The sequence below is a fragment of the Ambystoma mexicanum genome, chromosome 5p (genome assembly GCF_040938575.1).
Source record: "Ambystoma mexicanum isolate Mex_15411 chromosome 5p, UKY_AmexF1_1, whole genome shotgun sequence".
In the NCBI taxonomy this organism is placed as follows: Eukaryota; Metazoa; Chordata; class Amphibia; order Caudata; family Ambystomatidae; genus Ambystoma; species Ambystoma mexicanum.
In genome coordinates this window covers 969,097,421-969,123,702 of record NC_090930.1, presented here as the reverse complement: position 1 = coordinate 969,123,702, position 26,282 = coordinate 969,097,421, and the positions used below count along the sequence as shown (strand labels likewise).

The 26,282-nt window shown below is 44.2% G+C and overlaps 1 protein-coding gene across 1 annotated transcript in view; it reads left to right on the top strand.

Annotated features, from left to right (window-relative positions):
• Positions 1–26,282, top strand: part of ABCA13 (ATP binding cassette subfamily A member 13) — a 2,251,223-nt gene that overhangs the window by 32,345 nt on the left and 2,192,596 nt on the right. The window contains exon 3 of the mRNA XM_069613428.1: positions 15,408–15,502. Coding sequence (XP_069469529.1) covers positions 15,408–15,502 — 95 coding nt within the window. The remainder of the gene's footprint in view (positions 1–15,407; positions 15,503–26,282) is intronic.

Below are 26,282 nucleotides of genomic sequence, written 5' to 3'. Positions count from 1 at the left end.
GTCAGCAAAGTCAGAAGAAAATACAAACGTTGGCACAAGGATCCCACTGGTCCCAATTTAAAAGACTAATATATCTGGCAGTGTTAAATTGAATATGTCAATAAAAATGTCTTAACAAAGTAACTGACTCTATTCAAAACATGTAATATTATACCTAGAAAAACTAAGTTTTGAGTTGGATCACCGACCTTATAGATCTGAAAAGTCTGAATAAAATCCAGGCTTTCCGTATAAGAATCCTGCTGGTCCCAGTTCCAAAAATCCATCCAACCTGCAGTATTAAATTGCACAAGTCCATAAGTATTTTATAACAGATTAACTATCAGTCCAAAGAAGGTAATACTATAGCTAAAGAAAAGTGAACTTACCTTCTACTCTGTATATAGCACCACAGCAGTTTATTTCACTCTGCAGTTGCAAATCAAGCTGACGTAGATCTACTGCCAAATGTGCGGCAAAACCCACCTTCTACAAATATGAAACAAACCTTGTGACATCATAGAAAGACTAGAGTGATACCTCCTAGATGAGTAAAGGCCAAAATAGTCTTCATGTGTATGTATAAAGAACCATATTCAATTAGTCACTCCTAAAGGTGGTGTTTCCACCAGGGACATCTAGCCCGAGGTGTTTATATAATTGGTTATTTATAACGTGCTTAATACCAAAGAGGTTTCTAAGAGCGAATCCAGGATTTGAACCTGTGTTGCTCTGCGTCGTCTTGCTTCCATGACCAATGTTTTGCCCCTGAGCTATACTACCCGTACCAATTCTTTTTGAAGGAATATGATGCACTTAAAATGACGATCACTTTTTACTATGTGCGGATTGTACCGTATTATATATCAGATCTCACAAAATGTGGATAATATAATAATCTGTTAAAATAACACTTTGTTAAAATACATGAGTCACAGAAAACCTACAAGTTCCCAATCTATATTAATGCCTTTCAAGCTAAGCAAAGAGAGTTTATGAATCCAAAATAATTCTCTTGGGGATAGTAACGTAGTAAGATTACCTCCACGTTTTGGTACTTTGATACACTAAATAATCACAAATTGAAAAAGGCCATTGAGTCTTGGAAATGCAACCTAGAGCATTGCTACAGGTCATTTTATATTAGGTGTGCGTACATTCAATTTATTTTATCCACTGTCTAAAAAAATTGGTCAATTGGGCACTTAATCATGTAAACTGCATTCATTCAGTCACAAGTGCAACATTTTTAAGGTAAATATGTTTACCCTTTATGAATGTTCTATCTTACTGCACTAATATTATTGTTGCACAGTGTTGAAAATGTAAGCAAGGGAAAGGACCTTTTTGTTTTGATTGTATAATACATCTATCCTGGACAGCTACACCTACAATTTTCCATAAAGATTTTTTCTTCATATAGGCAAATGCTGGAACGCTCGGAAAAACATTTTGAGTCACATTGTCTGGATGCAAATTTCTCCAATTTCTCTTGAGAATGTTCTTGCTTTTCAAACTCTTTTTTGAAAAGGTAATAACTTTGGGTGGTCTTTCTGGACATTATTCTGCAATTGCGTTTGACCACTAAAGAGGCCTTTTCTAATTATTTGTGTACAATGTTGGTGCTATAGCCCCTTGTTAAGAACCTCTGAATCCGGGGAAACATACACGCAGTATTATAACTGATTGTTGGGTGCTTTATACCCAGGACTGCGAGAGGATCTAAAATGTTTTGGCTAGTGTGGTTAAAGAGCTAGCTCGGTTGCCTGTTTCCTCAGCATTTCTCATGCGTACAGGTTAAGGAGCACGTGGTAATGACAGGAAGCTGAGGAATCACAGCAGCGGCAGCTCTTCACAAAGCTGTTTGAAAAGACTGCTTCTTCGCCACCTATCATCTTTATTTATTTTGCATTTGTAAAGCGCACTGTAGCCCTCAGGCATTAAGGTGCTATGAGATGGCTTAGGGAGGCTTGATTCAGGGTTACAAGAATGCGGCCCCAGCAGAGACTTGAAAACAGAGAATAGTTATGGTTAACAGACATTTTCATGAGTTACATTGTCAAATCATGTTACAGAATGCATAGCAAAGGTGGTTTAGACAAAGAGTCTAGTTTTGATGGCCTTCCTGAAAGTTGCATGGGAGTCAATTCCCCTGATGGACGGGGGAAGGGAGTTCCACAGCGTGGCTGCCATGTTGCGGAAGCTTGAACCGCCAGCTTTCACTCTGCGGGTGGAAGGTACAAGGATTCTGTTGGTATAGGCCACTCTGGTGGGCCTAATAGGAGTGTGCAGGCTGATTCTTTGAGCTAGGTAAAGTGGAGCGCGACCATGCAGGCACTTGTGCGCCAGTGCAAGTGTTTTGAAAGTAATTCTCTCCTTGACGGGAGCCAGTGGACCTTTCTTCTGGCCTCAGAGATGTGGTCATGTCTAGAGATGCCGGTTGCGGCCCTGAGGGCATTATTTTGGGCTAGTTGTAGTTTGGCCAAGCTTTTTGGGAGGTGCCTACTAGGAGGGCATTACAGTAGTCCAACCTTGACCCAATTATTGCCCTAGCTATGGTGAGGCAGTTGGGTTGGGAAAGGTAAGGTCTGGCTGCATTGAGGAGTTTAGAGTGGTACGCTGCAGAGGATGTAATTGCATTGACCTGTCTGTTCATGGATAGGTCAGGTTCAATGTAGACGCCCAACGTCTTGATAACTTTGGACACAGCGATAGGGATGTTATCAACTGTGAAGGACTGGTATTGTTCATCTAGTTTCCTCAAGTGGAGGGGGCCCCAATCAGCAGGAGTTCAGTTTTCTCGCTGTTGAGGCAGAGCCAGTTTTTGGCCATCCATGATTGGATTGTGGAGTAAATGGCATTGAGGGTTTTGAGGTCAGATATATAGTCACCAGAGAGGGGGATCAGCACCTGGGTGTCATCAGCCCATGTGTATGAGATGCCCAGAGCGTCAAGAATTTTGAATAGTGGTCTCGTGAATAGATTATGGAGTGTGGGTGCTATGCACGATCCCTGTGGGACACCACACTTGATGAGGCTGGGGTTGGCGCATGAGGATTCTGAGAAAACCTTCATGACTCTGTCCTGCAGGAAGGAGGTTATCCAGGCACAGGACCTCGGGGAGAAGTTGGCTGCGGTGGAGAGGTGGTGGCATAGGGTCTTGTGATCCACCAAATCAAAGGCAGCGGAGAGGTCGAAGAGGAGGAGCAATGCAGGTGTGCCCATGTCTCTAAGGTCATCCATTTGATGTTTTAGATCGAGCAGAGCTGTTTCCGTGCCATGTCTTGACCGGAAACCGGACTGCTGAAGATCTCGGAGGTGGTTGTCTTCAATACATTTTTGAACTTGCACGTAAGCTGCTTTGTCAAGAATTTTGAGCAGGAAAGGCACCGTGGTAATGGGCCTGTAATTTCCAGGGGTTGAGGGGTCGAGAGAAGGCTTTTTTAGGAGCGGTCTAACCCAGGCTTCTTTGAGTCCAGTCAGAATGTGTCCAGCCCGGAAGGATGAGTTAATGAAGGCTCAGACTAGAAAAATGTCGGAAGAGCCCATATCCACCCTCAAATAAATGGTCTCTGCAACTGGTCCTTGTCCTCAAAGAAGGACAATATTTTATGGTTGTGGGAAGTGGAAATAGGAATGGTTAGGAAAATGCAAGGGGTCCTCTTGTGTCTTTGCAAGGTAAGGAGATGCACTCTCCCTTCTTTCTACCGGCAGTGCCTGGGGCAGATCACGCGGCTGCTATGGAATTCCTGGGAGTGCAATCCAGACCCTATATGGAGGACAGAGGTTGAACGTTGAAGGAAGGTGTATCAGTTACTTTTGCAGTAAAAGAAATCTCTATTTCTACTGAAATAGTACACATTTATTGATGGTTTTTATATTATTGACTGAGACATATTTCTTCCCGATTGAGGATGCATTTTGACACAATTATTTCAACAAAACAGTGAAATATAGATGACAATCATAAGGTGTTATCTGGCACTTCAGTTTAGGTCTTGATCAAGCAACAGCACCAACACTGCTCTATTTTACCAGCTCACATATCTGCATTCAAATATGTCAGCTGTCAAAATAGAGTGCTGTATTGAGTTGTCATTTTTCTGTCTGGTTAAGTTAATTTAGTTTATTTCGAATATAGCGATACATCCTTAAAATGAGCAATAAATACACAAAGAAAACAAATCGAACCCAATGCAGATCGGGCCTTTGTATACAAAACCTTGTTCAGAAAACTAATAAAACTAATTTCATACACACTTAAAAACAATCCTTTCAATTAAAATATTGTGTCATTAAATCAATAACTAAAACCCCTCCTACTATGCGAATGTCTCACCCGCTCCCCTGCAGGAAACTGGGAGCATACTGCCAAAGTGCCATCCAAAGAATTAATAAAAGCAACTTGTGCTGATCTAGATGGAGGAGTGTATTATTTGCTGATCTAATCTAGAGGATCGAACTTTCAATTGCTTAAAGATTGGGCACAACAAAATCTTGCAGGTTTTAGTCTAAGACGGGGAAAAGAGGGAGAAAAGTAGAAGGGTTTTCCATGATGAGTTATCATACCTGCAAACTACAAAATGTATACGTCAATGGTGATAACCGCAGTACGACTATGTATGGTTAAGTACAGTAATCTAGCAGTCAGGAACAAGCCTGCACCTTGGTAGCTGTTCTCCCTAGGAAGCTCTTCCTCTCTAAATGAATCTTGACCATTTCCTATCTATTGGCTTTTTCCATTTGTAATCCAAACATAAATGTTTTGCATTTCTCTTTCAGTGCCCTTACATCTCTTTGCTGTATTGCCTCGGGAGTGTGCCACATATGCGCAAGATCCAATTTCGAAAACCAACATTTTCGATGAGCAAACCAAGGAATGGTCCCTGTTTTCTGCATCCTCCTCAGTTCCCTTACATGGTCACGGTACACCCCTGCCACGGGGGTAGCCCACCACTGAAGCCAAATTAGGAGGGGCTTAAAGGCATGGTCTAGTAAAATGTTTTATTGTCCCTACGGGTCGGCCATGTTTTTTTAAGCCTATGTGGCTCGATTTTAGAAAACTTTCCTATGGACCTTACCTGAGTTTTCATCCATTAAACGCATGCGAAAACAGGCACCAGGGAGCCGCCATTTTGTGATAATCCTATCACTTGCCGCATCGCCCTGGCTGACCTGCTTCTGTGGCACTAAATCAATTCCCCCCGCCCCTGAGCCTGTGATCAGCAGACTCGTACTGCCCATTTCCCAACGCCAAAGCACGTCTTGTGTCAACATTCGCTGCGCTTCAGCTAATGACGTGTCGCCATGGAAATGGCAGGACGCCTCTTTACTCAATAAGTATAAACAGACCGTTTCACAACACACAGCAGCAGATTTTCGATTCCATTCCTCTCTCTGTGTTACTTTGAGTATTTTGTGACTCGTTTCTGTGCTCTGGTCAGCTACCTTCGCCGCTTGTAGCCCGTGTGAACACCTGTACCATCTTGGTAAATTATTTTACTTTGTTCACCACACAATGGCTACAATAATGCCCTACATGTACGAGCCCGAGTATACCGAGGAGGAACTACTGGAAAGGGAAGCACGCGAAAACGATGGGGATTCGGACGGCAGTTGGCAGGACGAATCAACAGATGAAGAGCCTGGGCCTAGTCGCATGGACGGCGTCTCCACCTGGTGCACATGCAATCGGTGCGAGCTAATGCCAACCGAGGAGGAGAACTGCTGCTGCCGAGAAAACTCGGGATGCCTGGCCTACATTTCGGAAGGCGAGCCACGACCGCAATGCATCACCGAGCTGCCAAACTTCAGGGCAGCCTGCCTCACACGGGCCGTGTTGAGAATAATGATGATGCTTATGAACGAACATCGCGCAACTGTTCGTCCTCGTAATCCGAGTAACGAGTAAGTATACTCTGCTTGTCATGCCACTCCTATTTCATGTTCTTCTACTATATCCAAAATTAAATCTACATATTATTGCAACGCATGTAAGTCGTTCAATAGTGTGCATTGTCTAGATAGCATTTGTCCGTGCAGAATGCCATTAGTTACAAGAATTGTCATTGACAACAAACGTTTATTAAACTTATCTTGGTCATTTAAAAACAGTTTGTTTCATTCCTTTTCACAGGTGGTACAGGCTGGTGGCCTATCGTTCCTTTACATGGTGGCTCCATGGGAGGCTTGGACACCGCGTTCGAAGAGTGATACCCGCCTGTGCCGTTCGTGCCATTAGAGAAACGTTCCCGAGTGACAGCGGTCAGTAGAGGGGATTTTCTCTCGTTGTGCTGCAACCTGACCTGTATAATCTTTAAAGTCTTGTATTTTTGTGTCATGAAAATAAGATACAAAATAAAACACCACATATAATTTAACAACGGTTGTTTCGATTTTTTAAATGAATCAAGTGTGTCTCCATTCAAGGATGGACGTCAGACATCTGTGCTCCGAATGGGTGAAGGTCTGGTCGCTGTGAAGCAGGGTGGTCACTATCTATCTAAGCTAACATAACATATTCTCGATAATGCATGCACTAAATAACACTTGTTCAAAGTCTTTCAGCAGGTTATGTCTCTATAAAAGTCACACATATATCTATTCTAACAATTGCCATTGGATTATACAGGCCTTAGGGTCTTGACCACTATAATACACTGGTTGAAGTGTGGGTCTGTGCTCACAAGAATCTCCGGTATGTGGCATTTGTTATTGATAAGCAACGATATACTATCAAAGGCGGTTCGCGCCAGTGGATGAGCGCTGGCATGGGGGGCTGTCAGGGGCGTGAAAGGCCAAGGTGCCAAACTGCATGTACACTTCAAAAGGTATCCCACGCCCAGGGGCCATCGCTCACATGGCCTCCTCAGACCCTGTGTCTCCAGCCAGGCCTCCCCTTGAAGAAGGCCGCCCCCCTGCAATCCACATAAGTGTGTCTCCATTCAGCAGTCTTCCTGTGCCTTATCTGCACGCCCCAGGCCCATCCATCCCACCCCCTCTATCAAAGGTGGTTCGCACCCGGAGATGCGCGCTGTCAGGGGCGCAAAAGGCCAAGGTGCCAAACTGCATGTACACTTCAAAAGGTATCCCACGCCCAGGGGCCATCGCTCACATGGCCTCCTCAGACCCTGTGTCTCCAGCCACGCCTCCCCTTGAAGCAGTCCACCCCCCTGCAATCCACATAAGTGTGTCTCCATTCAGCAGTCTTCCTGTGCCTTATCTGCAAGCCCCAGGCCCATCCATCCCACCCCCTCTATCAAAGGCGGTTCGCACCCGGGGATGCGCGCTGTCAAGGGCGCGAAAGGCCAAGGTGCCAAACTGCATGTACACTTCAAAAGGTATCCCATGCCAAGGGGCCATTGCTCACATGGCCTCCTCAGACCCTGTGTCTCCAGCTAGGCCTCCTCTTGAAGCAGGCGGCCTCCATGCAATACACATTAGCGTGTCTCCACTCAGCAGTCTTCCTGTGCCTTATCTGCACGCCCCAGGCCCATCCATCCCACCCCCTCTATCAAAGGCGGTTCGCACCCGGGGATGCGCGCTGTCAGGGGCGGGAAAGGCCAAGGTGCCAAACTGCATGTACACTTCAAAAAGTATCCCATGCCAAGGGGCCATTGCTCACATGGCCTCCTCAGACCCCGTGTCTCCAGCCAGGCCTCCCCTTCAAGCAGGCCGCCCCCCTAAGACCACGACATACATACGTCATTCATTCACAAACACACCCCTGTTTCTAAAACTTTATAAACCACTTGATATGTCTCATGAGAACATCTTTGTGCTTTGCAAGTCAACTCCTGAACGTGCTACCTGGCAACCACTGAGATCTATGCTAATCTGCTCGTCGTCGTGCTATCCGTGACCTTCTGTGACCGCTTAGAGCAAACCCATCAGTGTGCTACCTGTGGCCACCCACCTATTCTCCTGCAACATACTGCTCTGCTTGCTGAATCCAACTGTTTGTTGGTCAAGGTAAGGCCATGTATCCTAGTCATATTTCGCAGATTTTTAAATTTCTATCTATTTGCGAGTAGAGTACACAATAGTGCTATGTTCATTGGTCTCATTGCTATTGACTTGAGTTTCCATTGCTATGCTATCAATAGATCTATTTATTTTCATCTGTGTCTACTGTCATCGAATTGCATCCTTCGGGGGTCCAGTCTATAATGTAAGCATGTTTCCTTCTCGTGCAAGACAGAACATCCAAGGGACGAGTCACATGTTCAGATTTTAGTCACATCATTTATACATTTGTGCAACTTATGCAAATACTAAGCCACACTTAATGAACTGGTATAGTTCCTGCGACCAAAACAAACCTTGCATTGATCATTGTATGATTCATTTACTTTTGTATCAAATCTTTATTCTTGAAGATTGTATAATAATGTCGATATTTACTTTTCAGATTGATCAACAATGCCTGCTTGTTCGATTAGCGGTTGCCCTTCGAAGACCCATGCGAAATCTGAAGGCACTACAATGCATGTATTCCCGAAAACTGTTCATCGAATAAGAGAATGGGTCAGACATTGCAGATATCCACTGGATGAGCTGGAAAGTAGAGTCCAACAAGTCTTACAGGACAAGAGGGGTGATCGATACCGCATCTGCAGCCGGCACTTTTCCTTGGACATGTACACAACATCTTGGGTAACAAAGAAGAATAAACGGCGAACGACACGGAAATTGCTCAAACACTATTCCCACTCTATTCGTCCACATTCCGCCACCGGTGAGTCAAGTGTCCAGATTTAGCTTTAGGCCTTGCGGTAGTGTGTAGGTAGCCGAATGGATTAATTGATATTGTAGGTGTTCTATCCCTTGTAATAATTTCGATATTGATATGAGTGTATAGTTTTTTGAATAATGACATTTATCAATATATTATTTTTCGATTTCATAACCCACAAACGCAATGTATATATATGGGAACAGGGAACTGTGCTGTATTGAGCATTTTTCAAGTATTCTGTCACCTTACATGGCTATTTTTAATATTGGCATTTCATTATCAATCATTAATTTAGCTTTACAACTTCTTGACTATCCCTTGAATCTGAAGCAAGAACATTCTACATCCTTGACGTGGTCGCAGTTATCAACCACTTCTAGCGCGTATCAGGTAATCTTACTAGGCTAATCCGCTACAGACTTGTTTTATGCATGTCAAGTAATAGTTTTATTCTATCGTGTAATTATTTTACCGAATGTTTGGTTAGTGCTTTCCAATTGATATACACCTTAGTTATCGTACACTGGTGTTTGTTTTCAGTTATAATTGGTGTTATCCATACTAATGCAAGTACTGTCTTTCAGGGAGATGCTGAAGCGTCCGTCACATCTACAACATTGCTCGATGTTCTTCACCAGCAGAAGGTATGGATACTGACAGCTCCTTCGAGCGTCATCATCAGAGCTGGAATTCTTGTTGTTTGATTGTTCTACACAATGTTTCATTCGTGGTTAGCCGTTGATATGTACCTGTGCTGTCGACCCCAGGTGTGTGTTATGTTTTCACTATTGTAATCCGCACTAATGCAAGTACTATGTTTCAGGCAGTTGATGGAGCGTCAACCCCTGCACTTGATGCAGAGCCTGACATTCAAGTAATTCCAGGGGAAGTGGAAGCGGGACCTTGCGTATACGAATCGGCGCAACAGCTTTCGGAAGTGCGCACTACATTTGCAACATCCATAGATATTCTTCAGCAGCACGAGGTATGGATACTGACAGCTCCATCATGCGTGATCATATAACGTGATTCCATTTGCTATACTTTCTTCCCTATTAACGCAAGTGCTGTGTTTCAGGGAGACGACCAAGCTTCCACTACAATCACAACATCCAATTTAGATGATGCAGATGTAAATAAATCGGAGAAATAAGTCGATTAAATGTGATCATATTTAGATTTTCCTTGATTCTTTTAGACAATGCATCATTTGTGGTTATCTCTTTATATGTAACTGTGCGTTCGACCCCAAGGGTGTGTTATGTTTCAATATTGAAAACCATACTAATGCAAGTACTGTGTTTCAGGGAGATGCTGATGCCTCCTCTCCAATACAACCATTCATGGCAGTCCATGCAGAGCCAGAGGTATGGATACTGACAGCTCCATCGAAATAGATCATCACTGGTCGACTACTTGTCGTTTGATTGTTGCACACAATGTTTAAATCGTGTTTGGCTATTGAGATGTACCTGTGTGTTCGTCCTCACGTGTCTTTTATGCTAACAATATTTTGATACATAGTAATGAAAGTACTGTGTTTCAGGGAGACGATGGAGCCTCATTCCGTGCTGTCTATGCGGATACAGAAAATATAGTCGTTGCAGCGCAAGAGGAAGGGAGGACATGCGGAAATGAATCAGAGCTACAGCGTGCAGATGTTGAAGGTAGATTCAAAAAAGTTGCAAAGAAAAAAAAAAAAAAGGTTAGTTACAAACAGTTCATAATTTAAAAAAAATGTTTGTGCTGGGGACTATTTTATGTTTTTTTCCAGTCAATTGGACTACACTTTATCTTGTGTTTAAACTGAACATCCCTTTTCCAATCTCTCCTCCAGTTACCCGTGGGTGTCAGAACTATACATACACAGACAGTGAAGCGAATGAGAGATGTTGCTTGCCAGACCATGTACACTATGGAGGAACTATTAATTGAGGCGAGGCGTGTTCAGGCTCGAGATGCTCATGTCCAATAGCCAGAACATGAATTAACTGTGTTTGGAGAATACAACAAAGTTGCATTGGACCATTGCTACAGTGCGACCGCACCACCACTAGAACATGTTATTGAATGTATTGAAGATAGCTCTGAAATAGTTGCAGATCAATTCACACAATCTACACCCGCCAAAAATTTGCCACCCAAAAACCTGTCGACATTGTTGTGTTCTCCCATCAATGTTGAAGTAATAGATGTCGAAATGACAGAGAATGAACCAGCCGCAGCATCCATAGACGCATCAGAACTTGATATCAGCGATATTACTTTCCAATGTGTTGAAATCTCCACAACGTCACAGGCCGAAACAACGTTGATGCAGGATGACAGTCTAATGAAAGAGAGCAAATACATTGTATTCGACAGTTGTTTGATGGAAATTATAAGTATGCTGAAATGTGTGCATTCCGTTAGAGGGAAAGTATGTGGGAAGCCATTGATTAATGTGACTCGTCAAATAAAAGGCAGTAACGTCAAAATAAATGCCGCCTGTAGATTTAGTCAAGGTTCTCATGGTCTGCACAAACGATGCTGGGGAAAATGCCAGCAGGCAATCTACTGTGTGCAGCTGCATCACTTTTTAGTGGCTCCAGTTTTAGAAAGTTAGAGGCTTTCTTTCAGTTTGTGGGACTCCATTTTATTTCTAAATCGCTGTACTACATATACCAACGTGATTATCTGTTTCCGGCCATTAATGATGCTTGGAAAATTGAACAATTGTCTCTAGCAAGTACATTCGAAGGCAAACGATTCAGGCTAGCCGGCGATGGACAGTGCGACAGCCCTGGATTTTCTGCCAATTACTGCACCTACCACTTTCAGGACATGGATAGTAAGAAAATTGTGAGTTCGGTGGTTGTGCAGGTAACACAATGTACATCGTCAGTGGCCATGGAGAAACGAGGATTTATAAAATCAGTGGAATATCTACAATCAAGGGGAATGCACATCGACCTCATAGCCACGGACAGACACGTTTCATTTGCCAAGACAATGAGAGAGCAGTTCCCACATATTAATCATCAATTTGACGTGTGGCATCTTGCTAAATCAATCAGTAAGAAAATCTCGGCTGCAGAAAAAAAAAAGTTTTGAAACTATTTTGCAGTGGCCCCATTCTATCACCAACCATCTTTGGTGGAGCTCAAAAACTTGTGAAGGGTCAATGGAAATACTACTTGAAAAATGGCGGTCACTGATGCACCACTGTACCAACGTTCACCGCTGGACAGAAAATCAACATTTCCACCAATGTGAACATGGCCCTTTGTCCCCAGAGGAGGCACGGAAGAAGAAGTGGTTGATTCCATCTTCACCGACACACAAAGCCATTGAGAAGATAAAATTCTATCAAGAGATTTGAGAGGACTGACAGAATTCTGTCACACAGGAGATTTGGAGGTGTTCCACAATATGTGCCTAAAGTACAGGCCAAAGCGCTTGCATTTTAGCTTTCGGGGCATGAAACATCGTACTCTACTAGCGGTCTTGGCCCATAACAGCAATGTCGGACGTGAACAATCTAGGACTAGGGGTAAAGTAAGGATGCCTCACTACACTAAGGTGTTTTCAAAACGAAGTAAGCAATGGGTGATCAAACCAGTCTATGATGAAATGCAGTTCGACTTTGTGAAAGGCCTTATTGTTGCTGTGTTAGAGAAGCACAGATATGGAATTTTGGACGTTTCTGTGCAGAGCAGTGATCCATTGCCACCGAACATTGCGACTGTGCCATGCCCACCCGAAGCACAGCTGGTTGTGAAGTACAAATCCTGGTTTAAATAATTGCAATACGATTGTCTTTTTGTAAATAAATGTTATTATACAGTGTACCTGTAACCCTAACCCCTACCTTCACCATTTGGGTGGCGAACAAGCTGGGTGTCATCTTTGAATTCTCTCTATTCACCTCATATATGTGTATGTATATATTTTTCTCATGTCTCATCTCATGTAAATGTAAATGCTGCGCACTGTTGCGCACTGTTAACGGAGGGGAGGCTTGCGTATTGCAAATAATAAAACAAACAAACAATAAATCTCACTTTTAACTCAACTCCTGTGGTACTTTATACTTTCCCTGACCTTCCGCCAAAAATTAAATGTGTCTCCATTTGGGCTGCAAAGCTCGCAGACAACGGGGACAAAATTGGGGGACTTAGAACGTGCCAAGCAGGCCGTGGCATTTGGGAGAGAAGCCAGTTCGCATTTACACATTGAGGCACACTACATAGAGGGATTCTAAACTTCAAGATCTCACAGATGCCTTTACTACGTGATGTTGCAAATAAAGAATGCGAAGGACAGCGGCTTTGATTTTCAGCTCGCGCCCAGATGAGGCCCACAAGTCGCACTGGAAGTATAAGGGTCTATTGTTTTTTGACCTTGAGACAGGGACCATGCCGAAAGAACTACATTTGAAGGGGGTGCGCAATAACGTAAGAGACGATAAGGCAGAAAATTCAGAAACTAGACCGAGTTTCATTTTAGTTCAGTATACGAAAAATCGTTGTCAAGAGCACGGTCCGTTTTACTGACTGCATTACGAAGAGACACAATGGAAATTTCAAATATAATGTGAGTAAATCTTTACACGCTTTTATACCGGAATGAAGATTTAATGAATGGATGCATGAATAAATGAATGAATGAAGAGCTAGGAAAAGCAAGGAAACCGTGTTCGTAGTGGGCACATGGGCATGCAGGTCCACTGGTCTCACCAATCTCGGTCCTTGGCCCAGCCACTTTTCCCTGCACTGCCTACCTGCACTACGGGACTGTCTCTGTATCCTTCAGCCCCTTCTCCCGTCATTTACCTTGCACTTGCCACCAGCTGGCCCTATTATTTATCTTGTATTCGACTAACCATGTACAGCACTTTTACCCCCCCTGCTCCCTTCCCCATGCGCGATCAGAAAGACACCTGGCCTAGTAGGATCGTTGTCTGTCTGCCCTTCTTCCCCACCTGCCTCGTCGCGCCTAGAAACACAAGAGTATAGGCGCGTTACAAATGCCATATCATATATCATATCATTCCTCACGCATGTAGACTAACTGTCGTTTATCATTGTGTGTTGGCCTCGATTTATTTCGTTACTTTTCGCATTGATTTTAGAGCCGAACATACTCATTGAACTATCCTTGCAAGCAAATAGTTTCTGATCGTCTGTAATAAATAAAATGAGTAATATTAATGAAGATCGGCTGGCGAGACTAATTATAATTTTTTTGTTTTCATAACAGGTATTTGCTCCCCTTCTGCTACTGCCATCGGTTTGAGACACCAGCAGACGGTTTCTTCGTGAGACACCTGCAGCTTCGTGTGAACAACTGGAGCACACTGACAATTTTATGGGACGATCGCCAAGGGCCCACATGCCCTTACGCTGTACTAGTGGCTAAAAGCAACATATCAACCTTTACGATGGACTAGTGCCTAGTTGATGGAACAGCCTTGCGGTTCACCGTGCTTCCAAAGTGCTTCTTTTAACGAAAAGCAACACCCTGTGTACCATTGAGGATACAGATGAAAGAAAATAAATGGCTTTCGGAGTTCATATGGCAATTGCTGAATATTCTCTAAACATTTATTGTCAAATAAATGTACTTTACCAAATGTACCGTGTTGCTGTTTGATTTTAAAGTACAGTTTCATATTCCGAATTGTGGCGCGCTGTGTTGAGATGGTCTGTGTTGGTTTCCGGGTTCTGTGTGAAGTCGCGTAGAAGAAGACTGGGCGCGTTTGCCTACGCAGCACAGTAACGTCACGGAGAGAGGCGGGGAATATGAATGTTTTGATAATGTCAGGCTCAGGGGCGGGAGAATTGATTTAGTGCCGCAAAAGCAGGTCAGCCAGGGCGATGCGGCAAGTGATAGGATTATCACAAAATGGCGGCTCCCTGGTGCCTGTTTTCGCGTGCGTTTAATGGGCGAAAACTCTGGTAAGGTCCATAGGAAGGTTTTCTAAAATCGAGCCACTTAGGCTTAAAAAAAACATGGCCGACCCATAGGGATAATAAAAATGTTTACTAGACCATACCTTTAAGGATCAATCCATTACTAATGGGTAGAACATCAATTTCCATCCTCACGGCTGCCACTGGTGTACCTGGGCCCAGGTGTAGCAGATGCCTCATGATTTTATGTTTAGCTGCCAATAACATTTGGCGATGGATAAACCCCCAAAGATCCACCCCATAGGTAGCTGCAGGCAAAGTCATAGAGCGATACCTTTTGCCACAGGATAGCACTACTTTTATTCATTTGGTCATACCACCGGTCAGAAGAAGAAAACTTAACACCTACATGATCCTAAGAGATTACCGATTCCACCTTCGCGCTCGACCCAAACCATTCTAGTCCCTTTGAGTTTTTCCCCTCATGCCTTGTTTATATTTATTTGTTGTTTCTTAAAAAGATACAGGGTACATTGTGTCTCGCATAATTTTATGAAGTGTCGTACGCCTTTTTAATTATTTTGTAATAGTAATGATGTAGACAGGAACATAATACTGAAACATTTAGAATGAAAATGTCTTGAAAAATGTTTTTTTTTTTTACCATAAATGAAATATGCATATTGGCAAACGTCAATGAATCGGCTTTTTTGATATATATATCTTGAACATGTTGTTCATTGTATTTGTAATTTTGTTTACTATTCCACAACCTTAAAATGTGTTCTTTTTCACAGTGTCCCATGGGTTCTTTTTGATGCTCTTTCAAAATTTCTATACCAAAAGTTGCAATTTAAATCTGACGAACAAGTGTTTCAACAGGTCAACCAGGGTAAGTTCATACATGCGTTTACCAAATTTGAGCAAACATTAAAGCAGACAAATCCAACAGCGAGATAGTCTCCTTTGTGATAATGCTTGCTGTTAATGTGCAACCCTCTATCTGTCAATGAGTACATAACCGTAATTCAAACTAAATTACAGCATAAAAACGTGTAATCATATTTTACAGAATTTGGGATGACCTTTTATATCCGAATTTCTTTGCAAATGTCCATGTTTTGTGTGCAATCTCCAACATATTAGCACATGAAGATCGTTATTGTCTAATTTTTCTCTCATTATGTGTCGTTCTTCCAACCTTTTTTTTTTATTTGTTACCCTCTTTTCATGGATTGTCACATTTTCTTACTCTTTCCTTTTTATTTTATGCATTCATTCCTTTATTTCCTGTTCACTTGATCTGTGTCTTTCCTTATCTAAACTCCTGTCACGTCCTTTCTACTTGTTCGCCCTCTTTCTAACACTAACCTCTTGCTGCCCCTCAGCTGCATTCACCGACGGGCACACTTGACTCACTGCTGCAAGCGCCCTTGTGTTTACCTGTGCCTCACTTCAATGAGAACGTGATTATGCTCAATGCAGGTGGGTGTGATTACATCACAGGTGGAAAGCACGGGCAACTGAGTGTCCGTGTATAGTGTCTGTGGACGCTGCACCTATAGTACATCACTGGCCCCTGACCTGCACTTTCTGCTTCCATTACTGTTGTGCCATTAATTCCTATTTAACACAAATTGCATATTCCCTTTAAAGTCACTGAAACCCATGGCATGTTTTTAGGGTATTACCCATTTCCCTAGAATCCATACATTATAAGGCTGTTAATGCATGTATCTGTTCATAAAGACATTTCCCCCTGTCAACACGCTACAGAGCCATGAGGGTGAGGATGAGGATGGCACTGGATGTACTATTGAATCAAGATAACCCTTTATGTGTTAAACTCTGAACACCTACATGTCTACAGAGTGGTAGAGACAGTTGGTTGGACATTATGAAAAGCGCCCTCGTGTGTCATCCTTGACTGTTTATACCTGACAGACCAAGCCATCCATGGCAATGTGTCTCCTTATCTTAGAAAAGTGCTTCTCCTCCTGCCCTTCTCACTGTACCCTTCTCCTCAGTGATATCAGGTCTCTGCTCCCATTGCCTGACCTCTATGGTTGTTTAGCCCCCTCTCAGTCCCACCATGCACCTCTGGCATGTGTGTCCCTTTGGGGAGAGGGGCAGTAATTTGTCATGGTCACGCCATTGATTCAGATTAAATAACCATTGCTTATGCCTTTATCACTAATGTTTGTTCCTCGGTGCCCAATTCATACCTTGCTTGTATGTTGGAGGAGAAAGTGGGGGGTACACTGCTAGAAACAGGCCAGCACAACTTCTGTCCTCTGCCCGCTGCCACTGATGCAGCTGAATTGTGTATACATTTGCCAACAGCCCTTCTCTACTTTACCTGACACCAGGGACTGATTTAGTACCCGCCTCTTCATTGCATCTTCCCTCTCAGTCCACCAGGTGGCCCACCTCAAGAAATGGCCCTTCAAACTGCCAAGCAGTGCTTTAAGTGGGGTAAGAAACTGAGGGTGGCCCTCATTTGGGGGCGTGGCCTAAGACATGATGGGCGTGGGCTAATTAGTGGGCGGGGCCTACCGCCTACAGACTTCAGTGACAGATCCTACTGCTTTTTACAGTGGTGGCATGTAATTTTTGTGACTCTAAGGCAGGCTTCAGGACAAAGCATGCAACACATTAGTCTGTCTATACAGTGGACTGGTAGGTGATTACTTATTGGACTCAGACCAATCCACTGAACTGACCGCTACTTGACTCTGACCAGCACTCTTGCCGGGACAACTCTTGGGTGAACCACCAGTGAAAGCAAGTGGCAGAGTGTAACACCATCACACAGCATCTGCTGACAATTTGGTGTTAAGTTACCATTCACAATTATTCAATTTTTACATTTCAACATATTTCCATGTTGTGCTGTTTGCATGTTTTGTATTCCCCTGTGATGTCATTGTTATGGGAATTATTTTTGAAACTTGAAAAATCATACACATCTTTTTGGTCACCGAATGTTGGCAAGTATGCGATCCTTCTCGCATGCGAGGGAACAAACAGTGGAAAGTTTGGAACAAAGGAAATAAATGCTCGCACGCATTTTCTTTCATTTATTTTCTCCGTTCCAAATTTTCTGCTGTTTGTTAAAAAGGAAAATAAATGAAAGAAAATGCGTGCGTGCGTGCGTGCCTCGGATGGTGGTCGTCGTCGCAGAATCCAGTGGCAGTGGCAAAGCAGGTAAGATATGTCGAACCCTCCCGGACTCTAACTTCCTCTGGTAACCCTCGCGAGGGGTTGCCAGAGGAAGTTAGTTTCCAAGGTGCTCTTCCGGCAGCACTGCAGCAGGCAGCTGTGACTGCAGAAGTGTCAGCCAGTCACAGTGTCGCTCAAGCTGTGACTGGCTGGCAAGTCTGTCAGTCACAGGCTTGCCTGACTCTGCCATGCCTGACCTCTTGATGGGCGGCCGGCGGCTCATCTCCCGTCGCGTCCGTGGCGGGAGATGCACCCGCCGTGGCTTGGTGGGATCGGGGGCCCCAGAAGGGCCCCGGCTCAGTCTCACTTTTTGGAGACTGCCGGGGCCCGGCGCCGGAGGGCCCCGGCCCACTTTAAGCACTGCTGCCAAGGATTTACATCAAAAGGCCAGCTATGTGACCTCCTGCTCAAGGCGTCTGCTCAATTTCCCAGGTGCCTGTCTCATTGCCATCAATTGCCCCTGTAGCTGGTGCTTTGTCAAGGATAGGCATTAATTGCTTAGATACTTGGCTTATCCCACACCCCCTTCCCCTTCCTCTGTGCGCTGGAGGAGAATGCACAAAAGAAACGTTCTTCGTTCTCCCTGGAAATGAAGATAAATAGGGTGTAGCCATGTTGATCTCTTCCCTGAAACCCCTTCCTATTCGCACAGCCATTGACAGATGCAGCTGGGAAGGGGTGGCATAGAGGAGGGCATGGATGCTGCAGTTCATTTCCCCTGTGCTTACTTTGCTATGCATGCCTCGCTCCTGTCACTGCCAATGACAGTCGAGCAAAGAGGCTGGTGGTCAAGGAAAGCAATGCAAAGGCAAAAGGGAGGCATGGTTTGTGATCTGGAGGTTTCCATGCCCACGCAGATGGAATAAGGCATAAGTAGTAACACTGTGTAGTGCGAAATACTGGGCGGCCCACAGGACAGCAATACACATTGAACAGAAGCCCTCCGCCTTTCTCGCCTGATGGCTCTACCTCTGAAAGGACCTTCTTTCCCCTGCCACCCATGCCTGTTAGGTCAATAAAGAAGCAAAGTGTGCACTGCCCATTCCATCCCTCATGCCCCGTACCTTCAGCAGTGGCCATTGACTCCTTCTGAAAGATGTTATAGGACAACCCAGTACCTGGAACGAAAAATGCAGACCCAGAAGAGGGATGGGCCACTCTGTCCATGTGTGCACCTGACGGCATACATAGTGGCGCGCAGCCTCGTGTCCTGCATGGCCACTCTGGAGACGGGATGTACTCCTAGCCTTTGCATCCAGGTAAAACGGTAGGGCACTTAAAGCAACAGCTATGTCTGCACATCATATAGCTGTGTATGCAAACACCCAGAGAAGTCTTCTTTTATTTTGTACTTACCTAACATAATAGGTGTGTTTGTAGAGCACACGTTCACCCACCAGAGGGGTATCTTGGCACTATGGACAGATAACAGATGTTTATTGTTACCCAACGCAACAGTATTCTTTTTATCAACCTCAGAAGGATGAGGGGCTGAGTGCACCTGCTGGGATTGGAACCTGTGACCAAGAAGTCAAACACAGGCCCCTGTAGTGGATGCATTAGTCCACTGAGCCACATGCCCTGTCATTCTTAAGGTCATGATATGTTTCCCGGCAAAGCTCGCACATTGACATTGCAATACTTAAATCATCCTGAGGCTGGTGCTGCGGAGGCTGCACTTTAGGCAGCATGGTCTTGCAGTAAGTTTGTACTACATTCGATGCAAAGAGCTTTGTCTGCAGCACAAAGTGTTTTACAGAACAGGAGGATGGTCGGGGCATTTCAAACCTCACCTGCGTTTGGGATCCAGATGGTCGGGGCATGGCACAGAACTCATGTTTTCTTGGTGTTTGCAATTGACCACATCATAGACAAAAGTGTCAAATTACTCATGCTCAATAGCCAGATACTTTCATATATGTACATTTGAAATCTAATTGTGGGTCTACATGCACCCTACGTATACCTATGTGATTAATTAATGGTAAACTGGGCAATTTGCTTTGTGTCTATTGATATGTGCTAAGATCTACAAGTCGTGTCCAACATTATTTCCCCAGTGCTTGTGTATTCTTCATAGTGTCATCCCACTTTGAATGAGCTATTCAGTTTTTTGGAGGAACTCAATTTCGGAAGGAGGGCTCACTTCTGTGACCACGTTGTCTCTATGAAATTTAGATGAGTAGCCTCTAATTTTATAATACATCAGAATCTTGAGCAAAGCAAGGTCACTATCACAGATTTACAACACATCAGAACACATATTGAAATGAAGTTCATGATCTTTTTTCCCTATAGTGCCTCTATGATGTGTCTGTTTTTATTAAATGAAGGGTTGCAGGTACATGCATAGTCATGGAAATGAGTCCTGGTCTTGCTAGACTGTTCAGGTCTGCATACAGGAAGGCAGGGCTGCTTCTTGTGTAGTTTCCTGACGATGGGATAGTTGCATGCTGTAATCAATCCTGTCTGATAGCTCAGCGGTAACAGGCCAGAAGCGAAAAGTCTTCCTCTTCGCCCCACTTCCTGACTCTACAGGGAAAGCAGTGGCATGACAATGGTCATTTGATAGAGCTCTGCCTCTGACTTCTCATAGGAGCAACCATTAGCTATTACCATCGCCAATTCTAATGAAATTGTTTATGTATTGGTTATTGCAGGTTTTTTGGTGACAAATCTTTTAATTGGCTTAGTCTAGGTGTATCTATATCATCAGATAAGGTAAGGGAGAATAGAAAAGGAAAATAAAAAAAGGAGCGGAGTACTCTGGATCATTCCCTGATTTACAAAAATGCAATAGAATGAAAGAAAATACGTTTTTTAAAAATGTTACCAGTGCCTAGGCGCCGATGGAAATGGTGGGCAAACGGTTTTGCTTACGTTCTCAACTGATATAAATAATTACTGTGGATGTTTGAAGTCAAAAATTCATAGGTCAATCTTTTTTGAGACGTTGGCACAGCTGGTAGCATTAGAAGGGTTCCCCATGACTGATGTGGTCAGAGCTTCCAGTCAGCTGCCCGTGTATGTTGTATGTCGTAGCGGCCATACACGTGGAGGATGGTTTTTCCTCTCATCTTGAATAGAAACCATAGGGGTACCATGATACGAACAACTGAACATATACTTGAATACTGGAGGTTTTTGTCTTGGTCTGCTTGGTAAGGAGCCTGGATTGATTTTGGTGAATGAAAACTTGATAAAAGAAAATAGAAATATATACAAGTCTGCGTGCGGAAGAAGGTATCAAAAAATGGGCAGAATACCCTCTTTTTTGGTTTCGGGGGGCCTGATTCGTGAGGGTGTGGTTTATCTATAAAGGAAGGAAAAATGATTCGAGGCTACCTCTCCCTTTGACGCTAGGTGGATGTTAACAAAACTACATATAGTGCAACATAATTAGATCACACTGACTTCACACACAATCAGTTAAAACAGAATTTATTCCAAAAAAGTTTACAATATGATAACATGATAACATAAAAGCAGAAAACAACACAGAAATCTGCATGTGGCTGATCTACTTAATTCAGAATGTACACAGTGCTAGATGAACAAAGAATGTATGTGCTACAGACCGGTACATGGCACATATCAACTTGATATGTGCCATGTACCTGTCTGCCTGTAGCACATACATTCAAGTTAATATGTGCCATGTACCTGTCTGCCTGTAGCACATACATTCAAGTTGATATGTGCCATGTACCTGTCTGCCTGTAGCACATACGTTCAAGTTGATCTGTGCCATGTACCTGTCTGTAGTACATATATTCTTTCTTCATCTAGCATTGTGTAAATTCTGAATGAAGTAGATCAGCCACATGCAGAGGATTTCTGTGTTGTTTTTTTGCTTTGATGTTATCATATTGTAAACTTTTTTTTTTAATACATCCTGTTTTAACTGAATGTGTGTGACATCAGTGTAATCTAATTGTTAAACTATATGTGGTGGTGTTAACATTCACCTAGCGTCAAAGGCAGAGGTAGCCTCGACTATTTTTTTCCTTACTACTGTGTGCTGAAGAAGAAATATTTTCCTTAATGACTGGAGAGGTGATATATTATTTAATGTCCCTCCTTCCTTTCCATGACGGCCTGTTGCAAATCTGTAGCGGACGCGCTGGGGACAGAAGTGTTCCCAGCACATCCACTCCTGAAATGGACAGAAAAGAAGCTAGGTAAGTGGGGATGCGAAGAGCGCCGAGGGAATTCTGTGGATGGGGAGTTGGAAGGAAAGACTTTCCTGATTCCCCAGCTAGGGGAGATGGCGGCTGCAAGCCCTGAAGTGGCTCAGGGCGGCGGGATTACCATCTCTAGTAAGGCCCGTGTTCGGAGCCTCCCCATTGGCTGGGAGGTCACCACACCCTCCTCGCCGGGTACTAATTTAGCACAATTCATGGGTTATGCTAGTTATGAGCAGTGCCACTCGTGCTGACAGGCAAATATTGTTTCATTTTCTGGCACTGGGTCCATGGTAGTCAATTGTTAATTAAGCAATAAGCCCAGAGCAAGGGGGGCATTACCACTTCAGGTAATGCTCCAGGGCCCATAGTTTCGCTCAGGCCTTAACAAAGGCCCAATTTCTTTTTTTAAATAGCTCCCGGGGAAGGGAAAACTAAGTCCGTTGTCCCTTTCCATGGTGGCCAGTGAAACAAATAGACAAAAGTAAACCAAAAAAATGGCCGCCATGGAAAACTGCAGAAGGGACTACACATAGCCCCTTCTCTCTTTCCATTGTGGCCATTAAAAAAGTAAACAAAAAAAATGGACGCCATGGAAAGGAGAAAAGGAACTAAGTGTAGTCCCATCTTCCTTTCCATGACAGCCTGTCGTGGATCGGGAGCGGAGGCGCTGGGAACTGAAATGTTCCCAGTGCATCCGCTCATGAAATGGACTGAAAAGAAGGTAAGTGGGGGTGGAGGGCGGTGAGGGAATTCTGGGGATGGATGGAGAGAGGGGAGAGGAGGATCAATTACCTGGTTCCCTGGCGGGGAAGATGGTGGCCTTCAGCCGTCAGGTGGCTCAGAGCAGCAGGATTACCGTCTGGTAACACCCGCTTTCTGAGCCTCGCCATTGGCTGATAGATAGGCTGCCACCCCCCCAACCGGGTGCTAATCATTGGTAAGGAGTGTGCCTGGTGAATGTTCTCAAAATTGATCCACTGTCTCCCCAGCATCATTAAGTGATATTTGGGCAGATTTGCAGGTTCCCACAAATGTTTCTTGCAGCCCGAATCTGCTAGAATCTCCATTAAGAGAAATGCAATGGAAGTTTGTGAGAAGTTCCAGCAGGTCTAGACTGACTTGTGGGGAACAACCATGGGCAAGAAAGGGAGAGAAAGCTTGGGGAAAGCGAGGGGTTGTGTGAGGCTTGCTGGGGGTGTTAGCAAAAGAAATTGGAGTCCTGTCTATCTGTAAATATCATTCAAGCAGGCCGACACAAACTCTGTAGTAAGATATCTCGGTGGATGAATACCCCGACTGCCGAGATCTTCCTGTGATCGGCAGGTCCCAGGTTCGAATCTGGCTAGAAGAATTCAGCTTTTATCCTTCTGAAGTTGATCAAATTAGTAAAGTTGAAGTGGGACATTGTAATATTACATGTCAAACCAGCAGAGGCAGTCACATTTCAGAGATGCCTGTGTTTGCTTTTCATCATTCAGAGGTCAACACACTGTGTATTATTGTGGTTTATAATATTACAATATAGGGTATTATTACAATATAGGGTATTCATAACAGGCATGGACCTATGAAAAGCCTATATGACTGAGCAAGAGTAAGTCCTGCATTAGGGTTCCATGATGTTGTATCCTGATGAGTTTGCTTCCATGAGGACTACAGAGGTTATTTATTTAATAATGGGGAGACTCCATGGGTGCATGGTAATAACATCAGAAATACCAGTAGGGCTGAGGCAGTCGGTCACATGCCAAGCATTCATGATGTCGACTATGGACCTCATTAGGAGCTTGGAGGTAGCCATGCCGTTCTTACCGGCATGGCTACCCCCAAACCAGGTTCCGGGTCCGGGTTTGAGAAATAGGGAATGACTGGGCCATTCTGACCTTGGAGGGCCCGGTAATTCCCTTTCGTGGGACCCGGACCCGGTACATCGCCATTCCCATTGAGCCCCCAGAGGGCTCAATGGGAATGGGGAGGATGCTAACAACGGGCCCGTTAATGACGGGCCCGTTGTTAGCATCCTGGTCTGCTCATGGGTGCCGGTAAGCACGTCAGGCCAGACCACACATGCAGTCCGCCACCCGCGAGCAGACCTCTTAATGAGGCGGTAGAGTGATAACGGCGCCGGCAGCTCTACCGGCGCCGTTATCACTCCACCGCACTCATTGTAATGAGGCCCTATGACTTTCCTTATGAAGGGATACAATATAGTTAAGTAGGATTGAATTGTCATGAGCTCTGTGCCTGGGAAAAACAAATATATATATCTCTACATATAAAAGGGACATTTGTGTGTCTGTACGAAATGCTCAGCATACTACCCTACAAACATAAAATTTGGCACGTGGGTCGGTTCCATGGTGCAGTCAATGTAACAAGTATAAACAATATGATTTTTCAGATTAATTTTTAAACGTTTTGCAAGGCTTTCCCATGCCAAATATTGCTGTAGTTCTGCCTTAGTTCTACGTTCATTGTTCCTAAAGTTTAGCAGTTCATGAAATCTTCAGCGGTCCATTGGCCCTAAACTTTCCACACTATCAGCATTCTAGCTGACATTAGTGGCACTCACTTTTGAAGTCATGCAGGTGTCACAAAACTGAGCTTTTGTAGAAATGCGGGTGACAGGAAACGGTGCATGTCTCTTAAATTGTGTTCGCAATGACATTGTGGCAAATCTCTCATGATAATTACAGAAACTTAATTTCCCCCAGAAGTTGATGAAGGAATGTAATTTCCACAGTACAAAGCGAACATGCTTCAGCAGTACACGTGTGGGTACAGCACTTCAAGCTTACACGCTTCTGCTCCGCACACACACAGGTGAGGCTGCCCCTACAAGGAAGGCCATTATAAAGCCACTCGAATATTAATCTATGCGACCATTTTAACTATCTGATTTTATTTGCATTTTATATATTGATTGTGCAAGTTTACTGTGTTCGTCGCATTACGGATTTTGTGATTGACCCACTTCCTGGTTCTCCTGTTTAGGGGCTGGGTTAGGTTAGAGGCTAGTACTCTTTCTGTCTCTTTAGTAGGCGGGCCTTTGCCTCCATTTCATGCCGGCACCAGCATATATGTGCCGTGCAGATCGCCTGTGCCGTCAACGCGCCGAGGGCGCGCTTAAGGCAAGCCAGTCAGTCCCTGTCCGTGCTGAGGAAGGGCTGGAGAGTGTGCCAACTTTATTCTAGGAGTCAGCTGTTGGCGCACACTCCACATGATTTTACCGCATAGATGGAATTATATGTCACCTAGTATGATATCAGCTTCCCCATATATGGCTTTTACTGCGGGTACCACAACCCACTTTCCCTCTGTACTTTTACTAAATGCGCATCCCTTGCCGGCGCATGCCGCCAAAATACACCATCTGATATCGGAACACTGCCCTGCCCTGACTGACTGTTCCTAGTTCAGTGCCCGCCCTCGTTCAGGCTATTCCACCCAACTACTGCATTATCCATCTTGACCACCCTCCACCTCAACATGGTGGCGGTATTGCAGTCATCTATAGATCAGAATTTACTGTTACCCAGCTAAGCCTCCAACATGGCTTGGACATGGAAGCTTTCTTGTCAGATGCATTTTATCTTCGGTATGCTTTTGTCATTTTTTTCTTGTATACCGCCCTCCTGGCCCTCCAGGGAAATTTGGGGAACTCCTGACAGATCTACTGGCTGATCTACAAATGAGATAAACCCACCTGGTATTACTAGGGGACCTCAATTTAAAATTCAATTTGCCCAGGCCCCCCGCTCTAAATCTCTTTTCAATAGCCTGCTTGATCTTGACCTGCACCAAATTGTATCGACTTCCAAGCATAAGTTAGGCAATACACTGGATCCGATTTTTGCAAAAAATACTCTTTTGTCACTGCAGTCAGTTGAATCTGTAGTATGGTCAGATCACTTTCTGATAACTTGCAGGCTCAACGTAACTGCACCTTGCACCAAAATCCCAGCACCCAAAATGTGGCTACGCTCATGGCGTTCTGCTGACACCCAAGACTTGGTTTCTCTAGTTGCAGCCAAATGTAGTATTTCCCCATCTCTCTATCTCTTTGCTGTCGCAATCAATTCATGAGGCAGCGGATAAGGTAGCCCCACTTGTACAACCATGCAGGCTACCATCTGAGCCTTGGCATTCTGACCTTCTTAAAGTGGAGAGGCTGAAATTAAGACAGGCTGAGCGCATATGGTACAAAACCTATGATCTACATCTTAAAACATTATATAAGTGGCATTTAGCAGCCTATTCTGC